Source organism: Mustela putorius, unplaced genomic scaffold (assembly GCF_011764305.1).
Source record: "Mustela putorius furo isolate JIRA1106 unplaced genomic scaffold, ASM1176430v1.1 tig00000827_pilon_pilon_pilon, whole genome shotgun sequence".
Classification (NCBI taxonomy): Eukaryota; Metazoa; Chordata; class Mammalia; order Carnivora; family Mustelidae; genus Mustela; species Mustela putorius.
The window spans coordinates 4,784,190-4,805,630 of NW_025421489.1; the positions used below are offsets into that span (position 1 = coordinate 4,784,190).

At 39.0% G+C, this 21,441-nt stretch overlaps 1 protein-coding gene and 1 long non-coding RNA gene across 3 annotated transcripts in view; one reads left to right on the forward strand and one right to left on the reverse strand.

Annotated features, from left to right (window-relative positions):
- The window catches only part of LOC123393341, a 35,868-nt gene extending 17,142 nt beyond the window's left edge, over positions 1-18,726 (reverse strand). For both annotated transcript variants that reach the window (XR_006608109.1, XR_006608108.1), the window contains exons 1-2: positions 18,616-18,726; positions 8,113-8,235 (exon numbers count right to left, since the gene is read on the reverse strand). This is a non-coding gene — a long non-coding RNA (uncharacterized LOC123393341). The remainder of the gene's footprint in view (positions 1-8,112; positions 8,236-18,615) is intronic.
- Positions 18,727-18,779: 53 nt separating this feature from the next.
- DNAJC1 (DnaJ heat shock protein family (Hsp40) member C1) overlaps positions 18,780-21,441 on the forward strand; it is a 230,965-nt gene continuing 228,303 nt past the window's right edge. The window contains exon 1 of the mRNA XM_004757596.3: positions 18,780-19,296. Within this exon, the coding sequence (XP_004757653.1) occupies positions 19,084-19,296 (213 nt within the window). The 5' untranslated portion in view covers positions 18,780-19,083. The remainder of the gene's footprint in view (positions 19,297-21,441) is intronic.

Sequence of the window (21,441 nt, forward strand, 5' to 3'; positions counted from 1 at the left end):
GAAATTTAAAATTCCAATTTTTAACCAAAAATTATGAGATATGAAAAGAAACAAGAAAGTATGGCCAATACACAGAGAAAAACATTAGTCAATGGAAGTTTTCCCTGAGGAAGCACGGATGCTGGACTACTTGACAAAGCCTTTAAATCATCTGTTTTTAAATATACTCAAAGAACTAGAGAAAATTGTGTCAAAAACTAAAGGAAAAGTATGAGAATGATGGCTCACTAAGTAAAGAGTATCAATTAAGAAATGTTAATTATTAAAAAGAGAACCAAGTAGAAATTCCAAAGTTGAAAAGTACAGTAATTGAAATGAATTCGCTTCAGAGAGTTAACAAAAGATTTGAGCTGACAGAAGAATCTGTGAACTTGGAAATAAATCAGTTCATTTGATCTAGCCTGAAAAACAGAAAGGAAAAAGAATGAAGGAAAATCAACACAAACTGAAAGATGTGGGATACCACTAAGTATACCAACATATGCATAATGAGAATCCCACAAGGAGATAGAGAAAAGGGGACAAAAAATATAATATAAGAAATTATGGCCAATTTTTTCCAAAATTTGATGAAGAACAATCTATACATCCAAGATGCTACACAAATTCCACGGAGACAAAATTCGAAAAGATAGGCATTGAGACATATCATAACCAAAGTGATTTAAAGCCTCAGACAAAAAAAACAATCTTGAAAACAATAAGAAAGAAGCAATGTGTCACAGATGATGGATCATCAATAAGACTAACAGCTAAATATTTATTGTAGACCATGAAATCCAGAAGCCAGTGGGATGATATATTCAAAGTGCTGAAAGAAAAGATGGTCAGCCAAGAATTCTTTATCCAGCAATACAGACCTTCAAAAATGAAGGAGAAATGAAGACATTCTCAGATAAATAAAAATTGAGAGACTATTCTTAGCAGCATTATTTATAATAACAACAAGTAGATGTAATCCAAATGTCTATCAGCTAACGAATGGGTAAATTAAAAGTGGCATATCTATACAATGGAATATTATTCAGCCATCAAAAAAATGAAGTCTTGATACGCTAAAACATGGATGAATCTTTAAAACATGCCAAGTGAGAGGGGCGCCTGGGTGGCTCAGTGGGTTAAAGCCTCTGCCTTTGGCTCAGGTCATGATCCCAGGGTCCTGGGATCGAGCACCACATTGGGCTTTCTGCTCAGCAGGGAGCCTGCTTCCTCCTGCCTCTCTGCCTACTTGTGACCTCTCTCTCTCTCTCTCTCTCTGTCAAATATATATATATATATATCTTTAAAAAATAAATAAATAAAATATGCCAAATGAGAGAACCAGTCACAAAGGACCACATATTATTTGATTCTATTTATATGAAATTTTTAGAATAAACAGATGTCTAGAGATCAAAAGTAGATTAGGGGTTACCTAGGGCTGTATGTTGGGAAAAATAGGACAGGATAACTAAACAAAAGCAGCTTTTTTTCAGGAGATGTTGAAAATCAGTTCTAAAATTGAATGCAGTAATGGTTACATAGCTCTGTGAATATGCTAAATATTATACTGTAAATGAGTGAATTGTTTATATGTAGTATACTTCATTAAAGCTATTACCAAAAAAGTGGGGGAGGGGGGTCAGAGGGCCTGGGTGGCTCATGTGGGTTAAAGCCTCTGCCTTTGGCTCAGGTCATGATCTCAGGGTTCTGGGATCAAATCCTGCATCAGGCTCTCTGCTCAGCAGGGAGCCTGCTTCCCCCTCTCTCTCTCTCTGCCTGCCTCTCTGCCTACTTGTGATCTCTCTCTCTCTCTGTTAAATAAATAAATAAAATCTAAAAAAAAAAAAAGAAAAAAGTGGGGGAGGCTAAAAAAACAAAACTCTTAGAAGAAAACATGGGCCTAAATCTTCATGACTTTGAATTAAGTAGTAGTTTCTTCCTTTTTCCCCCTTTTTTTAATTTAAATTTTGTTAGTTAATGTATAGTGAAATACTGGTTTCTGGAATAGAATTCAGTGATTCATGACTTAACACACAACACTCAGTGCTCATCACAACCAGTGCCTTCCTTAATACCCATCAACCATCTAGTCCATCCCCACCTCCCTCCCTCCATGAACCCTGTTTGTTCTGTGTTCATAAGAGTCACTTATGGCTTATTTCCCTCTCCTTTTTTTTTCTTTTCCACCTTCCCATATGCTCACCTGTTTTCTCAGTTAAATTCCACATATGAGTGAGATCATATAGTATTTGTCTTTCTCTGACTGACTAATTTCACTTAGCATAATACCCTCTAGCTCCATCCATGTCATTGCTAATGACAAGATTTCATTCTTTCTGATGGCTGAATAAGATTCTATTGTGAGGAATAAGATTCCTCAGTCATGGATATTTGGGCTCTCTCCATGGCTTGCCTATTGGAGATAATGCTGTGATAAACATTGGGGTGCATGTACCCCTTTAAATTTGTATTTTTGTATCCTTTGAGTAAATATCTAATAGTGCAATTGCTGGATTATAGGGTAGTTCTATTTTTAATTTTTTGAGGAATCCCCAAACTTTTATCCGATTGGCTGCACCAGTTTGCATTACCCATCAACAGTGCAAGAGGGTTCCTCTTTCTCCACATCCTCGCCAACACCTGTTGCTTCTTGTGTTGTTTTTAATTTTAGCCATTCTGACAGGTGTAAGGTGGTATCTCATTGTGGTTTTGATTTGTATTTTCCTGATGATGAGTGATATTGAGCATCTTTTCATGTGTCTGTTAGCCATCTGGATGTCTTCTTTGGGAAAAGGTCTATTCATTTATTCTGCCTATCTCTTAATTGGATTATTTGGGGCTTGGGTGTAGAGTTTGATAAGTTCTTTATATATTTTGGATACTAACCCTTCATCAGATATGTCATTTGCATATATTTCCTCCCATTCTGTAGACTGCCTTTTAGTTTTGTTGACTGTTTCCTTCACTATGCAGAAGTGTTTTATTTTTAAGAGGACCCAATAGTTCATTGTTGTTTTTGTTTCCCTTGCCTCTAGTGATGTGTCCAGTAAGAAGTAGCTGTAGCCAGTTCAAAGAAGTTTCTGCGTAAGTTCCCCTATAGAATTTTGATGGTTTCCTTTCTCACATTTAGGTCTTTCTTCCATTTTTTCAAAAGATTGTATTTACTTATTTGACAGAGAGAGACACAGCAAGAGAGGAAACACAAGAAGCAGGGAGAGTGGGAATGGGAGAAGCAGGCTTCCTGCTGAGCAGGGAGCCCCATGCAGGGCTCGATTCCAGGATCCTGGGATCGTAACCTAAGCTGAAGGCAGATGTTTAACGACTGAGCCACCCAGGTGCCCCTTTTCTTCCATTTTGAATCTATTTTATGTATGGTGTAAGAAAGTCATCTAGTTTCATTCTCCTGCATGCTGCTGTCCAGTTTGCCAACACCATTTGTAGCAGAGACTGTCTTTTTTCCATTGGACATTCTTTCCTGTTTTGGTGAAGATTAGTTGACTGTATAGTTGTGGGTCCATTTCTAGTTTCTCTGTTCTGTTCCATTGATCGATGTGTCTGTTTTTGTGTCAGTTGTACTGTCTTTATGACTACAGCTTTGTAATAGCTTGAAATGCAGAATTGTGATGCCTCCAGTTTTATTATTCTTTCTAGAATTGCTTTGCCTATTCAGGGTCTTTTGGGGTTCCTTACAAATTGTAGAATTGTTTGTTCTAGCTCTGTGAAAAAGGCTGGTGGTGTTTTGATAAGGATTGTATTAAATGTGTAGATTGTTTTGGGTAGTACAGACATTTTAATAATGTTTGTTCTTCCAATCCATAAGCATGGAATGCTTTTCTATTTCTTTGTGTCCTGTTACATTTATTTCATAAATGTTCTAAAATTTTCAGAGTATAGATCTTTTACTTCTTTAGTTAGATTTATTCCTAAGTATCTTATTTGTTTTGATGCAATTACAAATGGGATCGACTCCTTGATTTCTTTTTCTGCTGTTGTTATTGGTGTATAGAAATGTAGGCAATGGTGTCTTATGACACTGGAAACACAGCAACACATATGACACTGGAAACACAGCAACAAAAGAAAAAAATAGCTAAATTATACTTTATCATAACTAAAAATTTAAGTGCTTCAAAGGGCATCATCAAGAAAGTGAAAAGAAAACCCACAGAATGAAGCAAATATTTGTAAATCATATATCAGATAAGGGAACTTTATATAAAGGATCCAGAATTATTGAACAATTTTTACAACTCAATAACTCAATGACAATGAACTCTATTTAAAATGGACAAAGGATTTGAATAGACATTTCTTCAAAGAAGATAAGCACATGAAAAGGTGTTCAACATTATTAATCACTGGGGAAATGCAATCAGAAGCACAAAGAGATATCACTTCAAACCCACTAGGATATCAATAAAGTTTTTTAAGATTTATTTATTTACTTGACAGAGAACACAAACAGGGGGAGCAGCAGGCAGAGGGGGAGGGAGAAGTAGGCTTCCCACTGAGTAAGAAGCCTGATGTGGGGCTCTATCCCAGAACCCTGGGATCATGATCTGAGCCAAGGGCAGGCAGTTAACCAACTGACCCACCGAGGCACCCCTAAGATAGCTATTTTTAAATAACAGAAAATAATAAATGTTGATGAGGGTACAGAGAAATTGGAACTCTCATATGTTGCCGATGGGAGGGTAAAGTGCTAACAACCACTTTGGAAAACAGTTTGGCAGATCTTAAAAATTTAAAATAGGATTATAAAATGACCCAGAAATTTCACTGCTTGTTACATTTTGGTTTTAGAATGTGCCATGAATCACAGATGATTGACCAGCCAGATGTTGGGGATATACTGGAGTTTTCTGGTGATATACCATTAGCTCCAGAGGTCATGGTGGAAGAGTTTGGGAAGACAGAAAGGGATAGGAAGATAGGTCAACTTACATAAATTTACTGTTCTTACCATTTTGGAGCTTTTAGGGGACAAAATTTAATTGTTCAACTTCTCAGGAAAATACATGAAGAAATGGCATTGAGGGAGAGGAAGGGGCAGCTGTTTCATGAAGGTATACTAGGTCTTCCTGCCAAGCAGCTGATTGCCTTTCCCATGGGACTAGCATATCCCTGGTTGACCATATACTCAAGTCTATTTGGAGAATAAAACGCTGGGATATGTTTGGGGGAGACCTTCTAGCCCCCTGCTTATATTTCCAAAGAAGGGAGAAATGTCCACTCAGCAGAAAAGATAAAGATAGGAGGAAGTTTCCAGGGTTTTTTCTGTCTCCTCATTCACTTCACCCCCAAATTGAGGAGTAAATTATCTTAAAGGGACAGAGTGTATATAGTCCAGCTTTTCCTGGGCTCCCTTTTTGAATGCAGCCTGATATTGGGAGACTTACTCCCTGGTTACCTTTCCCCGGACTTTCTAGGGCTGGCATAATCTGGTGGAAATGGGGACCTTTTAAGGTATCCTGATAATGGCCATAGCTCAGATTATGATATTTAAACTTACTAGGAATAAAGCTGATGTTTTTATTTCAGTCTGATTTCAGCATCGGTTTCTCATTTGGTTTTAAACTAAATGGGGGAATAAAGGTTGATTATTTGATAACCCCTAAGCTTCCCCAAAACTCTAACATTGGAAAGCCAAATCAGTCAGAAGGGCCGGGAACACTTGGGTGACTCCTTGTCCTGTGGCTGCCAGTGGTGAGTTAGCAGAAGGCACAATCGAGGACTGTTCTCAGTGCTCTGTTAGGTGCCAGGAACACCAGATGCCCTGAGGATGCTTTGCTTTCCATGCCGGTCGCATATCCTGGAGTAGGAAGCTGGAGACTGCCACATATTGGTAGCACATAATTTAATTATAAACACCAGATTCATTTAACTGCCCTTCCATTTATTCAACTCATATTCAACGACTGTATACTCATGCACGGTGCAGGGTGTTCGAGATATGAAGGTGAACATGACAGACAGAATGCTGACCCTTATGGACCTTTCATTTGGAATGGAAAGCTCTCTGCTCCCTGAGGAGAGCGTTTCACCAATAGAGTAGTGACTGGTTTTCCCTCTCAAGCCCCCTCAAGCCTCTCAAGCCTAGGACCTGAAGGAGAAGAGAGTTCTCTTTGCTCCCCAAATGCCATTTATAGGCCTTCTCTTCCCCAACTCCTTTCAAGGTTCTTATCGAACTCTCCACCTGCTATCTCTCTGTCACTGACAACTTGCTATTCTCATCACCCCACTCCAGTCCTTGATGACTTTAACACCTGGCTCACTCTCTTCCACCTCTACTTCTGTCTTCATTTTTTTTTTTTATGAATTCAACAGTCTCATGAATAATCGGTCTGAGACAGGGTGTATCTTCAATTTCCCCATGTGCCTTCTGTGAATTTCTCCTGTCTTGTACCCTCTCTAGAAAGCTGAAGGCTGTTTTTTTCCCCCTTGGCATGTGGTGAAGAAGAAACAAAGACTCAGAGAAGCTCAGTTGCAATATGGGACAGAAAGATACAGACATGGGCTTGCTGAGTTAAGTTGGGGCTCTAATAAAAAGAAAGAACGGGGGCACCTGGGTGGCTCAGTGGGTTAAAGCCTAAGCCTTCGGCTCAGGTCATGATCTCAGGGTCCTGGGATCGAGCCCCCACACCGGGCTCTCTGCTCAGCAGAGAGCCTGCTTCCTCCCCTCTCTCTGCCTGCCTCTCTGCCTATGTATGATCTCTCTGTCAAATAAATAAATAAAATCTTTTTTTAAAAAAGATAAAAATTTAAAAAATTAAAAATTAAATAAATTAAAAATTTTATAAAAAAAAAAAAAAGAAAGAACAGGTAAAGGGCTGGCTCACAAGAAGAGAAAAGCCTGGAAAGAGCAGATATCTTGAAACGGGAAAGGCAAGGAAGACCCTTAGTTGAGAGAACCAGGAAGCAGAGTGGACAGGACTCCTGAGCTATCCTCAAGGGGGAAGGAAGCTCCCACCCACCGGGGACATCCTGCTGTTTCCAGGGTTGAATTGTTCTTGATCCGAAGGTGAGGCACTAGGTCATCTTGTGTGGAAATAGAGACACAAAGGGAAAAATCACACTTCCTGACCAAGGTAGGACTGAAGAGAATGAGATTAGAGTTTCCTAAACTCGTATAGAAGTAACACACCCTTACTGCCATATATAGGCATACCCAGACCACCACAATAAAGTGAATAGGGCTGTAAAGTGAGTCCAGTGAATTTGTTGGTTTTCCAAAGCATATGAAAGTTATGTTTACACTACACTGTAGTCTATTAAGTGTGCAATAGCTTTATGTCTGAAAAAATATTCACACCTTCATTTAAAAGTAATTTATTGTTAAAAAATACTAACCATCATCTGAGCTTTCAGCAGGTTGTAATTAATGATCAGAGACCACCAAAACAGATATAATAATGAAAAAGTTTGAAATCATATGAGGATTATCAAAATGTGCCACAGAGACATGAAGTGAGCAAATGCTATTGGAAAAATGGTGCCAATAGACTTGCTTGACGCAAGGTTGCCACAAACCTTTAATTTGGGGAAAAAATGCAATTTCAGCAAAGCACTGTAAAGCAACATGCAGTAAGATGAGATATGCCTGTATTTGTACCTTGACCTCTCATTCCTTGCTTCTCATCTGCAACAATCATTTCTTCAACCCTTTTCAGACACGCACTATCACAATGATGACCTTGTGATCAGCATTGACCAAACCTGGTCCAAACCCTAACATTCCCTCACTACCAGTCACCAACACATACCTTGCAAAGCACATTACCTTCAACCTCCCTCTCCCTTTGATGTGCTCAGGCAAAGCCCCAGTCTGGTTGCTGCTTGCCCCTGAGCTGCCAAGTACTGCTAGAGAAAAATGCACAACTCTCCTAAACACTCTTATTGTAAATCTGTGACCATAGCCTTAAAAGGGTACTCGTTATTGCCCAGAGCCCTGTTTTACATTCCCAGTGTACTTCCTTTCTCAATTCCAAAATGGCTATTTTATACCTTCTTTCCCATCAAATTCTCCGTGCACACCCCATAACCCCTCAGCCTACTTCCCCAGACTAGAGCTTTCTCATCCTTCCTTTGCCAACATCACCTTACCTGCACACACCTAACCCCACCACTCACCTGCCAACTCCTCCGCATGGGTCTGGATCCATCCCCTTTCTTGTTCTCAGGGACGACTCTCCTACAGTTCCCCAAACTCTTCGAGACTTTTCCTGCCAACATCCAAACAGTCTATAATCTGTCCTATCAAGGAAACAATAACAAAACATCTCATTTGACCCCATAATACCTTTCAAATTCCCCTCTCATTACTCTTTTCTGAAGCAAAACATTTTGAAAACAGTGATTATAATTAGTTTCCACGTCTCCATTCCATAATCTCTCTTCAACTCACTCCATCCAGTTTCTGTCCACAACAGTCCATCAAGACTGTTCTTGTCAAGGTCTCTAAAGACCTTCATGTTGCCAACTATGGGACCAAGTCTCTGCTTTTATCTTACTGTCTTGCCCAGCATTGGACACAGCCAACCACGTTTTAGGTTCCCTTATACTTTACTTGCTGTAGCTTCTCAATTTTTCTTAGCCTCTCTCTCCTTCCCTTCCTTTATTTATTTATTTTTTGACAGTTGCATTATTTATTTTTTTATTTTTATTTTTTCTTTTAACTTATTATTTAAATTCAATTAGTTAACATATAGTGTATCTTAGTTTCAGATGTAGAGTTCAGTTATCATCCATTGCTTAGAACACCCAGGGCTCATTACATCATGTGCCCTCCTTAATGTCCATCACCCAGTTACCCCATACCCCCCCCACCTCCCCTTCAGCAACCTTGTGTTCCTACAGTTAGGAGTCTCTTATGATTTGTCTCTCCCTGTGATTTTATCATATTTTATTTTTCCCTCTCTTCCCTATGATCCTGTTTTGATTCTTGAATTTCACAGATGAGTGAAACCATATAATAATTTTCTTTCTCTAATTGACTTATTTAGCTTATCATAATACCCTGCAGTTCCATCTATGTCATTGTAAATGGGAAGATTTCATCCTTTCTGGTGGTTGAATAATATTCCCCTGTGTGTATATGTGTATAGTGTTTATATTGTGTGTGTATGTATATATATATATATGTATATATACAATATATGTATATGTATATACAATATATGTATATGTATTGTATATATACAATATATATATAATGGAGTATGTATATGTATTTTGTATATACATATACATGTATATACATATACATATATTGTATATACATATACATGTATATGTATATACAATATATGTATATGTATATACATGTATATGTATATACAATATATGTATATGTATATACAAAATACATATACATACTCCATTATATATATGGATATATACCAGGTCTTCTTTACCAATTCATCTGTCAGTGGACATCTCGGCTCTTTCCATAGTTTGGCTATTGTGGTCATTGCCGCTATAAACACTGGGGATCATGTGCTCCTTCAGATCAAAGCATCTGTATCCGAAGATATACAGGGTATTTGGGTAAATACCTAGTAGTGGAATTCCTGGGTCATAGGGTAACTCTACTTTTACTTCTTAAGGAACCTCCATAGTGTTTTCCAGAGTGGCTGCACCAGCCTGCATTCCCACCAACAGTGAAAGATGGTTTCCCTTTCTCCTCATCCTCACCAACATTCGTTGTTTCCTGACTTGTTAATTTTATCCGTTCTGACTGGTGTGAGGTGGTCATCTCATTGTGTTTTTCATTTGTATTTCCCTGATGCCAAGTGATGTTGAGCATTTTTTCATGTGTCTGTTGGCCATTTGTATGTCTTCTTCGGAGAAATGTCTGTTCAGGTCTTCTGCCCATTTCTTGACTGTTTTTTTGTTTTCTGAGTGTTGAGTTTGATAAGTTCTTTGTAGACTTTGGATACCAGACCTTTATCTGGTAAGACATTTGCAAATATCTTCTCCCATTCTCTCGGTTGTCTTTTGGGGTTGTCAACTGTTTCCTTTGCTGTGCAAAAGGTTTTTTTTATCTTGATGAAATCCCAATAGTTCATTTTTGCTTTTGATTCCCTTGCCTTTGGAGACATGTGTAGCAAGAAGTTGCTGTGGCCAGAGTGGAAGAGGTTGTTGTCTGTGTTCTTCTCTAAGATTTTGATGGATTCCTGTCTCACATTTAGGTCTTTCATCCATTTTGAGTTTATCTACCATATGCTCCTTCCTTTCCTTTAAACAAACAGTCCCATTAAAAATGTTTAGTCTATGAAGACAATAGTGGAGCCTCTATTCTCATTTATTTTTTTCTTCAAAAAATAAGGAAGCGATTAAACTTTATTAACATATAATGCACATTTCTGTACTCATGCTCTCAGTTGATTGGTATATTAGACAATTATAAAAGTCACATACGCTACACAGGACATGCTGAGGAATCAGTGGACATTCAACAGAGAGGTTACTGTGTGCTATAGTTTATTCGTGACCAGTTATGTGGTTGTATAGATGATCTTCTTAAAATTTTTTTATTGTGGCAAAAAATACATAACATGAAATTTATCACTTTTAAATACACTGGTCAGTGATATTAAATACATTAAGTACAGTGACATTAAGTACATTCATACTGCCATCACCACCATCCATCTTCAGAACTTATCTTCCCCAGCTGTATAATGAATCAATAACTCACCATGTCCCTCTCTCCCCAACCCTCGGCAACTACAGTGCTACTCTATGAATTTGACTATTCTAAGTCCCTCATTTAAGTAGAATCATACGTTATTGGTACTTTTGTGACTGACTTTTTCACTTAGCTTCATAACGGATAAGCATAATTCATATAATCCAATGGATAAAGTTTATCCATACTGTAGTATGTATCAGAATTTTGTTTTCAAGGCTGAATAATATTCCATTGTATGTATATAGCACATTTTGTTTATCCACTCATCTGTCCATAAACATTTGGGTTTTTTCCCACCTTCTGGTGATTGTATGAACAAAGCTGCAATGAACATTGGTGTACAAGTATCTGTTTGAATCACTGCTTTCAGTTCTTTGAGTTGGGTTCCAGAGTTGGGTTCCAGCAATTCCACTTCTGGAATTGCTGGATCATGTGGTAATTCTATCTTTAATTTTTGAAGAAGGATGATGCTGGTTTCCACAGCAGATGCACCATTTTAAAGTCCCACCAGCAAAGCACAAGGGTTCCAATGCCTTCACATCCTCACAAACACATTATTTTCTGTTTTTATTTTTTCCTTTGATGGTGAACACCTTTTCATATACTTTCTAGCCATTTGTGTTTGTATATTTTCTTTGAAGAAATGTCCATTCAAATATTTTGCTGATTTGGGGGAAGTTGTTTTATTGGTGGTGGTGGTGTTGAGCTATGGGAGTTCTTTATATATATTCTGGGTATCAATTTCTTATCCAATATATAATTTGCAAATATTTTCTCCTAACATATGGGTGGACTTTTCAGCTGTTTTTTTTTTCAGCTGTTTTCCCACTTGATTTTAAAATAGCTGACAATTTAAAATAGCCAACAAGAAAGTAATGAAGACATTACTACTTCCTAGAAGACTACCTGAGTATATTTCAACCAATGTCTCCATAAAGAGTAGAAAAATAAATACCGGCCAGGGTTGCCAGATAATATACCCAATTACCGCTGAATGCCAGTTAAACAATAGGTAATTTTTTAGTTTAAGTATGTCTCATGCAATATTAGTTTTTTATCTGACATTCAAATTTAATTAGGTATCTCATATTTTTACTTGATAAATCAGACACCTCTACTGTGAAGGGTTTTTTTTTTTTTTAAGTTGTATACAAGCATTATTCTTTCTGGAAATGAGCATATTCCCATGTGCCTAAAATATTGTTTTTTGCCAAAGGTCTACAGCTTGGGACATCATGATGAAACAAGCCTTAGCCACAGCTATAACCCTACATGGAAAATATATGTAAAGAAAAAGCTAATGAAGGATAACATTGACTAAAATGCCAACACGTATTGCTTTGAATATAAATGAAAACAGTGATGTTTCTGTGAAATCAATCCTGTACTAAATGAAAGCATTGGTTGGGCTTCAAAGTCTTGTATAGTAAGTATATAAAATTATTGTAGTATTTGCATATCTCAGTCTTCCTGGAAATACTATTGCTCTCCATGTTGAAAACATGGCTTAGAACTTACAGGAAAAAGCTTGAAAAATTTTGAAGTTTTTGTAGCATAAGATGAAGGTCTGATGTGATTTCAATTTATCTAGATGCTTAATTTTAATGGATATCATAGGTGAACATATTCCTCACAAGAAACATAGATCCCAATGAAGTGTATTGTTGGTTCTCCTACTAAGTCATAACTTGTTTTGCAATTCCATTCAGCAATGATGCAAAGTTTAGATTAGCTAAAATTTAAATTAGCTAAAATTTAGAATAGCTAAATTTAAATTTGCTAAAATTTAGATTAGCAATTTTCTGTCCTTGCTGATGTCAAAATAATGTTCTTGCAAACAAATCGAAAAGTGAAGGGTTTGTATATTTTCCACAAATGGATTTTAAGTCCTCTGAAAATTTTCACTTGGGAAATTTAAAATGAGTTGTTAAGAATTAGGTAAGATAATTTGAATTAGTGACACAAATAATTTTTGGCAAAAGAAAAAAAATCATGTTCATCTAATGATGGGAAAATTTCCAAATACCCATTTCCATGCTTCTTTTGTAGTTTGAGCTCCATTCTCAGTGGTTAAATTATTGCTTTTGCCTTTAAGAGATTCTGTGTGTGTTTTAAAATATTTTTAGGAAGTGCTAGATAGCATACTATGGACAAACACTTGCTGTTCCAAAAATGATCAGAAAATCTGGCCCAAAGCCAGGTGCTGTCAGAACACAACCATGGGAGGCTGGTTGAAGCCAGTGTGAGACTGGTCACTTGGCCTAGGTTAGTGTGAGCTGGAGAGGATTTAAAGAGATGCACCAGGGTGTCTAAAGCAGGTTGTAATGTATCAGAGTGAAAACCTTAGCCTTTGAGCAATTAATCACTGGGCCCAGCTGGAGGAAATTGAGAAAGAAGGAGCTGATTTTGCCAATTCACACTAAAATAAGTTAAAAATAAAAAAGCAAATTGACAATGGTAAAAAAAAAAAAATACTTTATCTCCAAATGTCCCTTGATCACTAATATAAAAGGGGGGGCATAGAATATTCTTTAGTGTGTCTCTAAATAGACCCTTAATAAGGACTTTCTGCAACTTCTCTTTCTCCTTCAGTTTGCTTTCAGTATTGATTTCAGTATGGTTTTACCTGGACAAAAATGTTCTTTAGGTGAACCCAAGGTGGTATCTGGTCCAATTCTGTACCCCCTGGAGACAGTCCTGGTGGGCAGGGCTGACAGTGCAGATAATGACCAGACTGGGGGTGAGCAGTTGAAGGAAGGGAAAGTAGCAGATCTTGCCAGACCACTGTGGTGTCTTCACTCTACTCCAGGCCTAATTTGAAATAGTGGCATCATTATAATTGATTAAAGGAAATGTGGTCTCAGCAGGTACTTAGAAGCAGGAAGAGGGCATTTAGCCAAGAGAAATAAAATGTGTTTTTTTTTCCTATACCACAGATACCTTGATTTCAAAAATCTCTGTTTTGCTTCCATTATCAGAATTTTTACCGAGTTGCAAGTCAGAAATAATCCAATACCTTGAAACTTCAGAACACAGGATTTATGCATATTGGGCCACATTTTTCACCTCTTACCAATAATTTACTGTCTCGATAATTTTGTTATTGTTTATTAGGTAGCCACAACTCTGGTATTTCACTAAGTGCAGTGATACCATCTTCTCAAAAGAGATCATTTGGAAATTGATGTGCTTATCAAGTATTAATATCATTTCACAGTTATAAAATTAACAAGTGGCAAGGTATAAAATTAGAGTCAATAAACCCAATTTTAGATGGAGTTAAAGACCTGAGTACAATTAATCACACAAAATTAACAAAAAAGCAGTGCTGAAATACACGCTTGGGAGACCACTGGTTAAAATATAGCATATGTTGGGGCGCCGGGGTGGCTCGGTTGGGTAAAAGTCTGCCTTCCGTTCAGATTGATCCCAGGGTCCTGGGATTGAGCCCCACCTTGGGGCTCTCTGCTCAGAGGGGAGCCTGCTTCTCCCTCTGCCCTTCCCCCACCACTTGTGCTCACACACACACTCTCTCTCTCAAAAAAAAAAAAAAAAAAGCATATGTTAAACACAGCTTAAAGGCCAGCCTATACAAGGTTAGATTAGTAATTCAAAAGTTCAGTTTCTACTTCTCTTCCTCATGCAAGTGTATGAAAGGGGAGGCAGAAATTTCTGCTTCAGCACCTAAAAATGATCATAAATGAATGGGCACCTGGTAATTGGCAACTTGTTCAATTTTCTCTTTGTAAACATGAGTCTTCTTAAATTTATAGATTTTGGTTAGAATCTGTATCTCTTAATTTGAAGCTACTGAAATCCTAACAACAACAACAACTATGTTCATGCAGGTAATTTTTTTAGGCTGTTAAAAATAACCTTTGCCTGTAAAACTGTTCTTTGCCCCCTGGTGGTGAATTATTATTATTCAAGTTTTTAAAAGTTAAACTAGTCTAATTATGGGGTCTTGGCCTAAGAGTCTTTCTCTGGTGAGCAAAAGTAAAAGAGAATTATGTATTGGGAGGAGGGAGAGATGAAGCTGGGCCATAGGCATAGTAAAAGAATTTAAATTTCCCATAGCCTACCATTGGGAGCTAAATTTTCCTTAATCTATCTCTATTTGTTTCCATGTTGAATATATTGCTAATTCAGTATTATTTTAAAATTCTGCCTCCTCTTCATAAATTAAATAATAGGCATTTATATGAGGCATGGAATTTCTATGCATAAACTAATGCCTTAGCTGTGGGCTGTTGACTGAGGTGAACAGCAACTTTGTACTGTTTTCCCCTTTGTATTCCAATTTGGCATCACAAACAGTATTAGGACTCAGTGGCAGAATGCCAAAACCAGACTGTTCAGCCTGAAAGAGTAGATGATGAAGGGGTCTGTTAAAATTTTCTTTTGCACACTAATTGGAGCCTTTGTATATGAGAAAAATACAATGATTGCTGTGCTCCTGCTGAACTGAGGAGTCAGTAAGAGAATTTATTTCCTCCTTGGTTGGCTAAAGGGAAAAGGAGAAAAACTAGTTTTCAAATTATAAAAAGTAATTCAAGTGAGTTACTAGGAACCTTTGGAAAAACCAGTGATAATCTTCAAATTGTAGAAGGTGAGAGAAGAAAGAAATTTTAACATGGATTGCGTTGTGACACACTGAAGTCTATGTAAAGCGGAAAACCTCATTATCTGAAAATACAAGGCTACTTCAGTGTAAGACAATGACCAGTGACTGTTTAGTGACTAAATCATTGAATGTGAATATTTCCCTTCCTTTTGTTCAATAGAGTCACATGCTTTTAATTAGGTATCTATTGTACAACCTTAAGCTGGATTTAGCCCCCAAATTGTGAATGATTTATAGAGTTGGAACAAAAAATTAAACTGGCTTTGAGAACCAGTCATTATTTTGTAAAGATAGTCTTGTCTCCTACCATCTTGGGCAAGCCGGTGATTGAATAAATTTCTGGTGAAGTGGACAATCACTGCCTAAGTTGAGTAACAAATGACTTAAAGATAACATTTTTTTCTTAAAGATTTCATTTATTTATTTATTGAGAGAGAGAAAGCGTGAATGAAGGGAGGGGCAGAGGGGAAGAGAGAGGGCCGAGCAGACTTGGTGTAGCGTACAGAGCACAACACCAGGCTTGATCTCACATCCCAGAGATCATGACCTGAGCTGAATCCAAGAGTTGGACACTCAGTGGGCTGAGCCACCCAAGCACCCTTAAAGATAGCATTTAAACATTTAAGAATAGGTAAGATTTATTTTGGAAGCTTTAATACAAGGTAGATGGAGACGTCCCATAAAATAATAGTAACGTTTAAATTGCAATTACTATATACCAGGCACTCATTATCTCACTGAGTTCCCACAAGGACCTTTAATTTTGGAAGTAATATTACCTTAATTTTACAGATGAAGAAACTGTAAGAGAGGGATCACCCTATAGGAGATCCTGGTGGTAGAGCCAGGATTCAAATTTAATCAGTCTGCCTCTAGAATCTGTGCTCTTATATACTATGAGATTATTCAAGTTAATAGCACATTATTTGGAGAAATGAAAACTATGTGTCAGCTTTTAAAAATATATTTATTATTTACAACATGGAGAAAATCTGTATTTATGAGGACCTTAAAATGGTTAAAATTCAATACAATAAATAAATTAAAAAGAAACTACTTTCTAAAGAGGTGCTGCCCCCAAACAGTATTTTCCTAAACTTTGTCAGTTCAATATAAGTTTGTGAATAGTGTTTGAATAAATAAAATTACTGAGTGATAATGTTCCATTAAAGAACATTAGAACTTCAAGTCCTATATTTGAGAGTTACAATGGAGCAAAAGAGAAAATTTCAAGATTTAATGAGAGCCAGATATTTCTAAATCTTAGGATGAATAGACCTAACCACAAAACAGCAATTTTAAGAAAGGTTTGGATTTTTACTATAATAAGTATTATATTCAATTCTGTTAGTATGGTTAAGTCTGATCTATCCCAAAGTGAGGAATAGACTACCAGATGGCTTCTTCTTCTTCTTTTTTTTTTTTTTTTTAAGATTTTATCTATTCATTTGACAGCAGAGCACAGACAGAAGGAGAGGGAGAAGCAGGATCCCCGCTGAGCAGAGACCCATGTGGGGCTTGATCCCAGGATCCTGGGATCATGACCTGAGCCAAAGGCAGACACTTAACTAACTGAGCCACTTAGGCATCCCCAGATGTCTTCCTTAAACCTCTTTGAGTTCTACTGGTCCATGAAATTACCAGTGCTCTTTCACAATCACTCGCAGAAAGTAAGGGTCATTATGATGTTCAAGTTCATGTACAACAAGTTCATCACATAATCTTTATGTGGAAGACCCATCCAACAACCTAGATCTTTCTGCTTTCCTCATTGCCAATGGTGCATTCTTAGAAGATATCTTAGTCACACACTCACACACACACACACACACACACACACCAGCTTAGCCACACACTATCAAAGTTAATTAGGTTTAGACAAGGTCATCATGGTGGAGCTCCTATTGTGGGATTCGTGCCCTTATAAAAGGAAACACAGATCTCCATAGACCTCTCTCACTCTCTCTTTCTCCCTCTCCCTCCCTTTCTCTCTCTCCTCCTCACTTGCCCTAGTCTTGCCTTGTAAGGGTACAGGAAGAGGGCTCAGACTTCCCAGCCTCCAGAACTGTGGGAAATAAATGTCTGTTGTTTAAGCTACCCAGGTCTATAGTATTTTTTTGTAGCATCCCTAGAAGATGAACACATCCCTGTTCTTGTATCTTTGAAAGGTAACCCTCAGGATCAAATTAAAATGTGATGAATTCAAGAATATACACTGTAAAGCAAGATATTCTTGCATTCATTTATGACTATTTAAAAATATTTTTTAAGTTCTATAATAAAAGGATTTCTTAAGATTCTTCCTAGGTACTATTTTTCTAACCTTTATCAAATATAATATATACTTACTATAAGAGTGAAAATAGTTTTATCATTCTCCCATTGAGCTTAACTTAACTCCTATTAAGCTTATCTTCCCAAGATGGGAAAATTTTAATATAAAATTTTAAAAACTGGGCCAGCACCCTGAGTTATACAAGCATATGTTCCGTTCTACTTCCTCAAAAAGAGTAGGGAGTCAGGGAGGAGAAGTGTAAGACGCCTACAAAGAAAATACAGTTTATGCGAGAGAAAGCAATAGTGGTAGAGGGGAAAATTAAAACATACGGAACAGAAGCACTGTAGTACGAGGAGGTAAGACAGTGGTGGGAAGGAGGAAAGTTTTAAGCCTAAATGTCTTTTAAAAACATCTCATTGGGGCACGTGGGTGGTTCAGTGGGTTAAGCCTCTGCCTTCAGCTCAGGTCATGATCCCAGGGTCCTGGGATTGAGCCCCAATCAGGCTCTCTGAGCAGAGCTTCTCCCTCTCTACCTGCAGGCCTCTCTGCCTACTTCTGCCTACTTGTGATTTGTCAAATAAATAAATTTAAAAAAAAAATCTCATTGGGAAAGGAAACCCAATTGGAAGTGGGCTAAGGTGGATAAACTGCACTTCCTTAAGACCGTGATTGCATCACCATTATGCATTCTACCAAGCTGCCTATTCAATGGTATTATGCCTATGAAACTTAATTTAGAAGTATACTTTCTGTGTTGGTCCGAATTCCATTTCCGCTTCACCTCTGCCATAAAGGACACTCTAGACCACTCACCAGTTATGCCCTTTTCAGGCGTGAGTTCAATTCTTCCTATATCTTTATGTGCTGACAGTATAATATAATGTTTGTAAACAGGCCATAATCAAATCAGTGTTAAGCCCATGTTTTCACTATGGGGGAGGAGAGTAAGAAGGTAGACGTTTCTAGGGAAATTTTTACTTGGGATGTTTTAGGTACGCGCATGATTCCACGTGCCTTAATCTGTGTAAATAAACGTACCGCTCCTCAGTGGGTGCCGGCGACAAAAACGCATTTCTCCGAGGCCGGGATCTGGGGCACCCGACTCCCCTACTTCCGGCCCCGCCCACCGTCCCGCGGTTGCTAGGAGACGTGATGTCACCGGAAGAGAGGCCTGGGATAGGCTGAGGCGAGGGGAAGCCTCTCCCCCTCTGCAACCTCAGCGCCCGGCGCTGGCTTTACAGCTGTTTTTAGGCCTGGGGGTGAGGGTCTGCGGAAGGTGGACCCGGCTGCCGCTCCGCCCGCCCACCCGCGGCTGCGTTCGCCCGCTCCTGCCGCCCTAGCCCAGCCGCTGGGGGCGGGGGGACGGGGACGCTGGGAGGGCGACTTCCGTGCGGCTGCCAGTGCTTCTGACTGACAGGCACTGTCCCCACAGCCCGCGCTGCCCGCCACGTCCCCGGTCTCGGCCGACGGCACAGCGTGGCCGGTGACCTTTCCGAGCCCAGCGCGATGACGGCTACCTGCTCCCGGCTGGTCCGGCTTTCTCGGCGCCGCTGGCGTCGGCCAGTCCCGTTCCCGCCGCCACCGCGGCCACTGCTGTTGTTGCTGCTGCTACTGGCGGCCGTAGGGCCGGCACACGGCTGGGAGAGCGGAGACCTGGAGTTATTTGACTTGGTGGAGGAGGTGCAGCTCAACTTCTACCAGTTCCTCGGGGTGCAGCAGGTAAGCGGGGCCGCCGGCTCGCCCGAGGGCTGCGCCTACTTGGGCTACTCCGGGGTAGAAAGGTGCGGGTCCGGGCAGAAAGGAGCGGGTGGGGCGGGCTTTGACCCTGTTACCTCCGAGGGAGCCCGGCGCCGCGGCCAGCACCTGGTCATCCTGGGCTCTGGCTGCCTTCCTCACCTGGGCCCATCAGGGTCTCCTCGTAACCGCAGCCGCAGAATTTGCCCCCTTCCCCCCGTTCCTCGTCGCCGAGCTCCTCTTCTCAAGTTCCGGTCTCAGTGACAGGTTGGACGGTGCCACCAGCCTGGGGTGGTGATACCTTCTCTTACCTCTGCCATTCTGGGGAAGATCCTTCCACCCAGCTGTGTTGGAGAAAGAAGGAGGAGGAGTATGGGAAGACCTTTTACACCTTCCCTTTCCTGTTCCCTGAATGTGGAAAGAATAGTCATGGCTTCCCTAAATTTTCACCTACCCAGTTACACTTACTTTAGTTGCTTTCTTGCCTCTTCCTTTCCCGGAAGACCGGGAATGCGTTTTGGTCGGCGTCTGTGTTGCAGAAGTTTTTCTTGCCCTGTACTTTGGACTTTTTAGCCTGTTGGATAGGGGTTTGTATCACAGTTTTGAACTCTGGAGGATCCTGAAGCCTCCACCGAGTTGGTCCTAGAATTAGAGTAAAAGAGGCTCTTAAGTTTTCTGGGCATCGGAGGCAGTTGGGGTGCTGCTACAGGAAGAGAAGCCCAACCAGTAGCACAAAATCGTTTTCTTTTTGTTTTCCTTTCATTTCTTTTCTTTCCTTTTTTAGCCTGAGGCTAACTTGTATAGTTCGTTTGTTGCGCTTTACTCCTACCTTGGGAGTGGTTAAGTGAGGGTAGATATCCAGTCTCTATCTGAAACCTACTGCCAAGGAGAAGATGGCATTTCAGTGATTTAAGGATTATGGGGAGAAAGATTTAGAATTTCACACAATCAGATTGAGTCCTTTAAAAAATGCTTTGAATGGTTATGTGGGTAAAAAAAAAAATTAAGGCTTACCAACAATTGTCATCCTAGACAAGATATGAATATGATGTCATTCATGACTAGATATGAAATGTACATATTCCCCCCCTATAAACTATCATAAATTTGTATGAACTATTGAGTTTGACACTAAATGGAAATTTACATTTAATGAAAAATAATGGAATAGAGCATTGCTTTTACCCCAGCACAATGATTTTAAGAATTTCATTTTTGTAAGAGTTATAAAGTGTAAGCATTTCGCCACTTAAGAGTCTCACCTGCAAACAATTGTGTGATGTCTAGATTCATTATCTTCACCTGGTGCCATTTCACCTGGTGTCACTTGCTTCTCATGGAGACAGAATATACCTCATTTTCAGAGTGAATGATACTACAATATGTGTAAAAATCATTAGTGAAAATATAACTCTGAAGACTTTTGTATCTTTAATATCAAGAATCCTTTTTAGAATTTATCATGATTAAACTCTAGCTAGAGTCTTTTTAAAGATTTTATTTATTTATTTGAGAGAGAGAACACAGGGAAAAGCAGACTCCCTGCTGAGTAGGTCCCTGCCCATCCCCCCACCCCCAATCATGACCTCAGCAAAGGCAGGACAGTTAATGTACTGAACCACCCAGGGACCCCTAGAGAGACTCTTATACATAACTTGTCCAGAGATCTTGAAGGTGCTTTCCAGTTACTCATGGAAAATTAAAGTCTTTTAAAAGAATACAGATATTTAGTAGCAGTAGGTTAAAATTTAGATTATATAATCTAGCTTGCATGTGAACCCTCATAAAATTTTCACTTACAGTTTCATCTAATTTAATTTCAGAGTTAATTAGGCAGTGTGAATAACCAAAGCACTTCCCTGTATGGACAAGGATGGGAAAATAAAGAAGCATAGATGATCAAGAAGATTCCATGTCAAAATAGAATTCGAACAGAAGGATCCAGGAAATCATTTTAATCTGTTTCTCTTACCTAGCAGTGTTGAAATTGGGAGGAATGCCAGAAGAAATTTTATCCTACCCAAGCAGAGACACTGATTGGAACAAGTTGTTTACATTACATTGAATAGTAACTTTTTTGAAAGAATCTTAGTGGACCAGTTATTTGGTAGAGACAAATGCAGCCTCTTT